A 10,312-nucleotide genomic window follows, 5' to 3' on the forward strand; every position below is an offset into this window, starting at 1 on the left:
TTGTTCACTTCTCCTGCCTTCTCCAAACTCTTTTGTGAATAGCCCTGTAAATGTGGTTTACATGGGGCTAGTATAAGTACCTAAATTTGTCTGGCTATTGGTGTCATGTAATCCCTGGCACAGCTGCACTCAGACTGGAGGAAGGAGGGATAGCACTGTGTTGCTTTGCACTAGGATACTTTTCAGGAAGGAAGAAGCCAGAGGTGATGCAATCAGTCTTTCATTACCTAATCACAGGCTGGGTGGTCCTGGACCAAACTTTACTTACAGTGTAGGACCTGGCTATGCAGTGTGGCAGCAGTGACTGACTAGACTCGCTCAATGGATTTAAAGTAGGACTTTAACTAATTTATTTTCTTTGGATTCCCCCCTCCCTTCTGTTAAAAAAAATATTCCCAGTTTCTACTTACCCTCGTCACACTCCAGTGCTCTCCCCAGCTTCTTCTTCAGTCCAGGATCGGTAGAATGACAGTAATGAGGTACTCCAGGACTGAGCAGTAGTCACATATCATTATGTGTGCGCTGCTCTGTCCTGGGACAATGTGCCCATGGAGAAAAAAGAGGAAGCTACTGTGATTATCACCGGAATGGGTAGATGACTGCAGGAAAAAGGTATGTATGTGTTTTTTTGGGGGACGCTTCGGGAGGGCGGAAGGTGAATCCCGATGTTCCACTTTAAAACGCCTTTATAAAGTAAAACAATTAATGTATGTAATCAGCAATCACATTTCCTGATATAAACATGACCACTACGTAGAACATTTACATATTAGCATTGGTAATAAAGTGTTCAAAATAGAGAAATGTAAACAATTAAAATTACAGAGAAAAAAAATGTCAGGGAAGGTTCTCATTCATCCAGGTCATGGTATACCGTATATACTCGAGTATAAGCCGAGGGGGGCACTTTTCACCCAAAAAAATGGGCTGAAAATCTCGGCTTATACTCGAGTATATACGGTATATGGAAAAAAATAAGTCTAGTTGCCTTGACTTATTTTTTTACAGATACAGAGAAAAAAAAGTAGCACACTGAAATTGAAATGCAGTTTCCCTTTAAAGCACCTTATAAAATAAATGAAAGAGCCATTGGTTATGTTTACACATTATAATGCGGTCCAAGAGACAGACATTTCCCATGTGCAGAAAAGGACTTCCTGTCATGGCATGGAAATTTATAGTTGCTCGTTAGAAATGTTACACGATACTATTCCAAGCTTTTATGACTTTTTTTACCTAAATGGGGTTATGTTTTGTTGTTTTACTAGCTAGAAAAGTCACTTAATCTTACTGGTTGCTATGGATCAGAATGTTGTTTCTTCATAGTCATCTGTAATACACTTTACGTATCCCCAACATGAACAGGAAAATCTTTGAATTACCAAAGGCATCTTTTAAATCTGTGTATACATACCTTTTTGGCAGGTATATTCAGTCTGGTGATGAGATGCATGGGGCCAGCTTCCTCCTCTTCTGTCCTCCAGAAGAGGAGGAAGCTGGGTGTGTTCTGAATGCTGTAAAGTACAGACATGACACTATTCTCAACAGCATTCTCCTGTGAACCCGGAGTGATTTGTTGAAGCAGGCAGGTCCTCACAGTGGGTTGGTATAGAGGTTGGAAGTGGGTTGAAGGATGCTGGGCGTCATTCATCCTGGAAGAAGAGTGGTGCTTGACCTCTGACTGACTGCAGTAAGTCTTTGGGAGACAATGCCAGAGAAAGTGTGAGTTTTGCTGGCACCACAGTGTCATGGCTGCCCATGTGTGCTCTATAAGATCTAACACCTTGGGGGAAGATGGAGTGTTAGGGGTCTGAACTGCCAATCACGTATGAGCAGGCCTTTAGAGGCAGAAGAAGGCATATTTATTGGATCCTAAACCTGGTTGTCCCCTTGGGAGTTGATGTGTTTGACCAGCACTGAGAAAAATATGGGGCTCCCACTGATGAATTCCCTTTGAAAACCTTGTTTGCCTGGCTGACTCTAGCTTCAGTACTTTGTGAAATAGTAATTCGGAACAAGCAAGAAGATGAAAGAAAGTCAGAGTAATGTCAGAGGTCTTTATTTGAATACTTGTTCTAGGTCAGTGACTCAAAGTACTGAAGTCATTATATTAGTGTGACATCCAGATAATTCTCATTCTCTTTCATAAGGAGACGTCAGTAAAGTCATCCTCTATAATTCTTTAAATATTCCATTAAAGGTCATCTGAAGATGGTAACCTCCCCCTTAATGTTTTTGTTGAAAGGATGAACTTTGAATGGATGCTGACAAGCTGTACTATTTGAGTTGCCAGCTCCGCCCTCCTTATTTGGCCAGTACAAAAGGGTCATACCATTCTAGAAGGTTTTTTCATTTTGTTTACATTGCAATGTGGATTTTGGGGTCCCATTACTACAGTATATTCCTGGGAGATGCAGCCTACCAGCATCCTACCAGCAATATCAGTTTGGATAGACTGATCCTTTAAACTCGTTCTATGTAACCGCGTCACTACAGATAATTGTTCGGTCTCTTGTCATGCAGGGAGACGTTGGACCAGCAGGCCCATCTGGACCACCGGGGATTCCTGGCCCTCAGGTATTATAATACAACATCTATATATGATATTCACATATAGGGTCATGCCAACAAAATAAATCATTATTTTCCCTTTTAGGGCCTTCCAGGAATTATGGGACAACTTGGACTGAAAGGTGATAAGGTGATCTAAATATTTCTATTATCAAAGTGACATATTATTGCACATTAAACCCACACTTGTAAAGTTAATCACATTTGTTGAAAGAATAATTAACAACAAAGCCTTTTCTGTATGAAAGACTTGGCAGAAGATTGGAATTTTAATTCTATGTAATTCTTGAGAATGTACACAGATATTGCTGCCAGAGAACCTGCAGAAGTGTTTTTGTTATACTGTGACTTATAATGATATATTATTTAGGGTGAAGTCGGATTCTCAGGCGAACTGGGAGAGCCAGGCTATCCAGGAGATAAGGTAGGTCATGCTTGACACATTAACATGGATATTATGTTTGTGATGAAAGCTCTGTCAAGATAGAATAGTCTTAGACTGATAGCTGGTCATAATAGTACAAACAACATCCAAAGCACCTGCCATAAAACCTTCAAACTTTGTTTCCAGAGGTGCAGTTTGACACCCTGTACATCAACACAAACCAGCCTCTGCTCAACAGAGATGAATGGAGAGCTTATTGCACATGCTGATGAAGGCAATGCATAGCGCCTCAAGCCTAATCTCCAATCGTTCTGTTTTATGATTTTATGAGCAAGCTTTTTTTTTTTAGTATGCTTTTTTATCTTCAAAACACAACAGAACAAATGTGCTCTATTTCTACCTGGAACACAGTTGGCAGACCCGGTGTGTCCTCCCCATATCTCTGCAGATTCAGTTTGATGCAAAAAATACCTCCATTGGTAGATTAATGAAATTCTGTATATGCTACAGTGTTTAGGAGCTTCATATTGTATATATCTCTTGAGTAGAAATTAATGGGAAAAGTTCTGTGGAATATGTTGATACTATAAAAATATGTGTAGTTAGTTAGTTTATTTAAAAAAAAAACAATTAAGCTGGCCGTACATTGGTACAATTTAAGCGAAGTCCTGCTGAGTTGGCTAAAATTTGACAGGTGTGTGGACCCATTGGAAACCCCTCATTTAACAAAAGACAGAATATATTAGTCTGATGAGCTGGAATCGAGAGTGGATGGAGGAATTGAGAGTTTATCAAACTGATGTTATCTGCCTCGCACTCTTTCCCGTGCCCCAATTTCAAGAAGGCCCTAAAATACCTAAAATATCTGGGCAGGTTCTCACTGCCTAGATATTTGTCATGTGATAGCTAATGATACTGATATCGTGGGCCATGGCCATTCAGTCACTTGACTGGGACATGAGGTACCCCGGAGCAGTGTATGCTGCAAGACAAGTTTTAGAAGACTTTTTAAGATCTATGAATTCTTGGGAGCAGGGTGGGGAGGAGGGCAAAGGGATTATTTTTTTTTATACTATAGGTCACTTTTAATTCACAACTTTCCTTACTAATTTGAATATTTTGATGCAGTACACTTAGATAATAAGCTTTGTAAATTTAATGTTATTAGACATTTTTCCTCCCATTCCTTGTGATCAGGTGAAGTAAACTGGAATCAAAATTAGACATGTGCACCGGCAAAAAAATATTTTCTTTTTCATTCAGATTTTTCTTTAAAGGAGAACTATGAGGTGAGTGATTTACACTCACCTCATAGTTCTAGCCGACCTGTGACAATGAAACTGTCACAGGTCGGCTCAGTAGATCGGGAGATTTCAGGATTCGGGTCTGAAAGTCAATTTGTTTCGGATTTGGATGAAATACGAATTTTTGTTAGCAGTAGTATGTACAAGTTCGTTCATAACGAAAATTCGTACCTACTACCGCTAACGAAAGTTCAGATTTTTTTTTTTTTAAGTTTGATGCTTTTTTTTTGTATATTAAATCTTTATTCCATTTTAACAAAGTTTGATGCTTAACACAATAAAACCTATTCGGGGAAGAAATTAGGATGCATCCGAAATTTTTGTTATCTGAAATTCGTATTCATTTGCATTCGTTATTTCTATCATTCACAGATTCGGATGCAGCCGAATGTACGAATTTCTGAAAATTCGTCCGAAAAACTAATCTTGCCAAAACGAATCGCACATGTCTAATAAAAATGTTAACTTGCTACTTTTCTGTCACATTCACCAGCAGAGAATACAGATGAACTTCAGTTAAACAACAGGGTCACATGCAGCATAAAGCGCTTGTTCCATTTAAACATACCTTAGTGGAAATCTCTGTTAACATAATGGCTCGGTTACATGTCATGTTTACCATCTTATCTAAAATGTAAAACAAAAAAAAACTTGTGGTGACGCTTTATTTTCTCTGCAGGGAGTGATAGGTTTGTCAGGACCACCAGGACCGAAAGGAAAACAAGGACCCCCGGTATGTCAGCCTGTTTTAGTTTACAAGTAAGATCAACAATAAGAATGCTACTTAGAATATTTTAATATGGAGTTGAGATTATTATTATTATTATTATACAGGATTTATATAGCGCTAACAGTTTGCACAGCGCTTTATAAACGCGCGTGAAGCGCGTTTTTTTTTACCGCGAATCGTGGTAAAAAACAAAGCGCGACAGACGGCATATTCAATACGCCTAGGTGTGAACCCAGCCTTAGGGTAATACTTTGAGACAAGGTCTGATATATAGTCGGGGGCAGAGTTGTGGATGGCTTTATACGTGACTGTTTAATATTTTGAATTTTATCCTCTGGGCGAGTGGAAGCCAGTGGAGGGATTGGCAGAGGGGGATGCAGACACTGAGTGGTTGGTAAGATGAATGAGTCTGGCAGCTGCATTCATGATAGACTGAAGGGGGGATAGCCTGTGTAAAGGAAGGCCAATGAGGAGGGAGTTACAATAGTCAAGACGAGAGATAACAAGGGAGTAGATAAGTAGTTTTGCGGTTTCTTTGTTGAGGAAGGGGCGTATTTTTGAGATGTTACGAAGGTGAAGGCGGCAGGATTTGGATAGCGATTGGATGTGGGGAAGAAAGGTGAGGTCCGAGTCAAGGATGACACCTAGGACCTTGGCATGAGGGGAGGTTTGGATAGTTGTGTTATCAATCTCAACTGAAGTGTTGGGGGAAGGTGCACGGGGTGGAGGAAATATCATGAGCTCAGATGTCACTTAGTTCTCAGAAATCTCATTCTGCAATTTCTGAGAGAACTGGAGAACTGTGGATGAAGGACTTAAATTTACAAAGTATTTACATGTATTGCAATTGGGGGAATGTAGTTTGGCTAGTTGTACGAATGATCAGCTGTCAATGGATGCCTTTGATGCCTTTGCCAGTTTGCATCTGGGCAGAGAAACACTTTAAGTGAACCTGTGGCCAGGCTGTAGATTTTCAAGTATTTACATATCCTTAACAAGTAGTAAATACTGTAAGCTTACATGACCTCGATGACTTATGTAGCTGCAGGCACTGTCGAGAAATCTGTCCTCAATGTTCACCAGGGCCCTGTAGTCATTCTCTCAGCAGCTTAGCTCCCCTTCTCAGCAGTGACTGAGCAGGTTTCCAGTCTTTTAACCTTTGTTGTGAAAATAGAGCGGGAACTCTGGGATGAGGGAGCAGGGTGAGCTGAGATGCTTAGTCATTGCTGGGAGTGGGGAGAAAGGGAGAGCTTAGCTGCTTCTGTGAAACTTAAAGATGACTTGCTCCACAGTGCCTGCAGTTACAGAGGTGGTTTGAAACTTTTTTTTTTTTTTTAAAAGCTTTCCGTACTGCGTATTAAGAATATGCAAATGTTTTCTATAGTCTGGTTACAGATTCACTTTAAGTTCTCTACTAGGTTCTTAGCTGAGTTGGAAGGGGCACCATAAAGGATGGGAATTCCCATTAAGTGATGAAGGGGCCATGGGTATATTTTTTGTTTCTCATTACAGGTATGTTTTAAGGGCTGATAACACCTCATTTATGGCCATATTTTTGGCTCACCGGTTAATATTGTTGTTTACAGGCAGGCACTCTTCTATTAATTTATTTATTGATGTAGTTAGGGCCAGTGGTGAGCCCCATAACTAATAGAATCAATGTTAGTGATGAAGTTAAAGAGAATGCTTCATTAAAATAGATGATTGGAGAAATATGGTTTTATGGCGGGAATAAAAATGGGTAAAATGCTCTGTAAGGAGGCCACCTATGCCTGACAATGGGAAATCAAATGCCATACCCAATCAGTCAGCTATCTTGGGGCCACCAGAGGGCAGCACAGAGGTGGCTATAAAGCCGGAGCTGCTCAGTAGTTTTTCTACCTTCAGCTCATCTTTTCACAGATTAGAACATTACCAGATCACATTGAAAGGTGTGTGGGTACCATTTAATTTTAGTTAGCGTAGTGAATAAGTTGAAGTTAAGTGAAAATGTAAAATACAGTATGTTTGCTTGCGTGTGATTGGAAGAATGATGTCAACACATCTCCACCTCATTCATTTTGCAAAATGAACATACTCTACTCCTTTAGTAAGTCAACCCCTCTTTGCGTGTCTGAAGGTTTCCCCTATGCAGGGTGGCATCCTGCATGATGCATGTTTTCCCAAAATGAAGCCCCAGTAAAGGGTCAAAGTCTGTGAAAGTAGGAGGGCAGAGTTGAAATGTTCAATGATCAGTTGGTCAACTAGTCAATCAATCAGTATTATGGAATATTGCAAGATGAGATTAGTGAGACTCAGGGTGGGGGGTCAATGCAAGGCTAGCCAAACACTGTTAGATTTCTCTCTTTCAGCATCACTTAGATAGAGGAATCCCTACTGCTGGCTACTGCTGCCGCAGTTGCTGGATACCTGAACAGTGCCTGTCTTTGATTGGATGTGGGCACTGTTCAGCCAATACATTTCCCCCGGCTCGTTCGACAAAAGTCAATTGAAAAATTGGCTTTTGTCAAACCAAATGATGCTGACAGGGCCACCCAAAGCTCCAATTTCAGCCAATTCAGCAGGATACGGATGAAATTCAAGCTGTGGTTGTCCAGCTTAAGGCTAGGATCTGTAACACAGAGATCTTATCGTTGAAGCCCTCAAAAGATTTAGGGAGCCAATAGGTAACTCATGGTGGAATCTGTCATAATGGTTCACCTGCTTAAATTGTGCTGACGCTTCAATTATGGCTGTAATTGTACTGACTCTTCAGTATGTAGGTGTTTGCAGATATAACAGTAGCATACTTATAACATGATCATTGTTAATGTAATTTTTTTTTTTTAGGGAAAAATTGGCGATCGAGGACCACAGGGGTTGCCAGGCCCTGCTGGACCTGAGGTAACAGCATTACCTAAACTAGCATATCCATTGATTAATTGATTTTTGTACTTGTTGTACATACTGGTGCTTTATGAAGTGTGTCAATGTTGTGGATTTTAAATTTTTAACTTTGTTGTGTTGGGAAATGTGTCCATTTTTGACACAAAGAGCAGCAGAGTGTCTTGTCACCATGTAAATAAAAATAATAATATATGTATAGGAATCATCAAAAGGTAACAAAAACAAAAAAACTTACAATGATTTATACCTGCGAATACCAGAGTTTTTATGGTGAATGAAAAGAACAATAACAGAACTACTCTTACCTTTAAAACTATGTTATAAGTAAGACAAAAAATAAAATAATGTACAAAGTGCATTAAAGTGTATCTATAGACATTTTTTGGGAGATTGAGTAGGGGAGAGTTGGAACCCCTGTCGGGGTTTATTGCTGTTGGTGCCACCACTAGGTAGATTCACCCTCTCTGTTCTTCCTCATGAGTACGGATGAGCTCAGTTTCGGATCGAGTTCCCCCCGAAAAAGGAACTGCCATGGACATTTCTACCACACAGTTGCATGTAAACTAAGCAGCGGGACGCTTGTGCTGTTGTCATTGACCTTATATGACCACATAGCGATATTAGGTAAATGTCCTTTACCAAATATAGGCATGTAGCCTTATAAGGTCAATGACCTCTTTGCAACCCACCCCTTTGCTTACATCAACCTGTTGCTGAATTGCAGCTGATTAGAACTTCCTACCAAGTTTGGGAGGAGCTCCTTTCCGGTTTTGGAGGAGCTCAGGTTTAGACTGGGTTTGTTCCGAACCTGAGCTCATTCCTACTGATCATTGTCAACGAGACAGAAAGCAATAGAAATTCCAACATTTTATTTTCAATATTTTTATTAAGGTTTTGTCAAGGAACAAATGAAAAAGAAATTATCCAAAATGTTAAACTTGTCACCAGAAACAAGTGAAGGTACATCTTCTAATGAGGACACCTGTTCACAGTGACAGCTGTCTAAAATGGGAGTTTCCCTCTCTTTTTAAAGATTTGCTCTCATTTCCTATTGCTTCTCTAGGACAGGAAGTGAAGGTAAATCTCACATTGGACAAAGGAAGCAAACCATGAAAAACAATAGGGGTTTAACCTTTCTGTAAACCAGAGTTCCTCAACCTTTTTTTAGTCTTGGCACCCTTTAAAAGTATGCAAAATCTCGAGGCATCCCAGCCTAAATTGTCATGGATTTTAAGGGAGACCCCACCCAAAGACACCCCCTTCACATCAAAGTGCCCCCTTCAAATCAAGATTCTCCCCTTCACATCAGAGTCACCCTTGCATTACTACCTCCCCTTTACATCAGGAGCCCCCTTTTCACATCAGAAGTCCCACTTTAATATCAGAGTCCCCCTCTTTCACAGCTGAGTTCGCCTTTTACAGGAGCCCCCTACACATCAATCTTTATTCCACCATCACATCATAGTCCCATTACCACAACATTTTGAGGCACCCTTGAGGAGGCTTGGAAGCCCACCAGTGTGCAACAGCACCCTGGTTGAGAAAGGCTGCTCTAATCTATCCAAAACTAAAGTAACATCTTGGCTCTACACAGGTTAACCCATAGCAATTCCAATCACCAGTCTACTGATTATCGACAAATAAAAATCCAGTTTAGTTATTGCGTTTTTGCATGCCATTGTTGCTTTTTGGTTTGCCTTGAGAAAAAAAAAACTCTTGTGGGTTTTTGGCAACAGTTACCTCTTAATTCTTGAGCCAAAGTAACAAAACCGACATGTTTATACTAAGTGAAAAGTACTATTATCCCGCATTAACCTTTTGCTACGTTAGATTGCATTATTAATAATGACTGATTACTGTTTACATTGGATAATCAGGAGCTTGTCTTGCTTGATAGATCAGAAAATGTGCCACTCTTAAGGAAATAAGTGAAGCATACGTAGAAAAACATTGGAAAGGGATTTTGATGTATGAGCTACTTTTAAAATACTAAATTGCCCATATCATTCTTATTTCTAGTACCATGTAGGGTATGTGAACCATGGCTTTGTGAAGAATGTAAAGTATTCCGTTTAAGTTGTGGTGGATTAAGTGGGCAAATAGTTTGATTCCTCTTTCTTCCAGGTTGATAGTACTGTCTGTGTTGGCTAAGACTTTACTGTTGGCTAAATATCCTTGTTTTCCCCATCTAGAGCAGCTCTATATATCCATTTTCTAGTGTCTCATCAGTTTCTAGTGGATTCTCTTTAGCAATATATAGAGAATGCACTCTAGACATTAGAAGGGGGCTGTCACCAGGGCCGGCCTTAGGGGTGTGCGAGTAGTGCGGCCGCACAGGGCGCCATGGCAACAAGGGCGCCGTGCGGCCGACACAGCTCGTCCTGGGGGAGGCTTCTCTCCCCCTCACCGCCCGGCGCTGGCCATCCGATATGACAG

The 10,312-nt window shown here is 40.4% G+C and overlaps 1 protein-coding gene across 1 annotated transcript in view; it reads left to right on the plus strand.

The window, feature by feature from the left end:
• The first annotated feature begins 595 nt into the window (after positions 1-595).
• LOC108791366 (collagen alpha-1(XXIV) chain-like) overlaps positions 596-10,312 on the plus strand; it is a 62,160-nt gene continuing 52,443 nt past the window's right edge. The window contains exons 1-7 of the mRNA XM_018561842.1: positions 596-612; positions 1,426-1,516; positions 2,524-2,577; positions 2,657-2,701; positions 2,942-2,995; positions 4,940-4,993; positions 7,820-7,873. Coding sequence (XP_018417344.1) covers positions 596-612; positions 1,426-1,516; positions 2,524-2,577; positions 2,657-2,701; positions 2,942-2,995; positions 4,940-4,993; positions 7,820-7,873 — 369 coding nt within the window. The remainder of the gene's footprint in view (positions 613-1,425; positions 1,517-2,523; positions 2,578-2,656; positions 2,702-2,941; positions 2,996-4,939; positions 4,994-7,819; positions 7,874-10,312) is intronic.

This window comes from Nanorana parkeri, unplaced genomic scaffold (assembly GCF_000935625.1).
Source record: "Nanorana parkeri isolate BGI_ZX_2015 unplaced genomic scaffold, ASM93562v1 scaffold548, whole genome shotgun sequence".
Lineage (NCBI taxonomy): Eukaryota > Metazoa > Chordata > Amphibia > Anura > Dicroglossidae > Nanorana > Nanorana parkeri.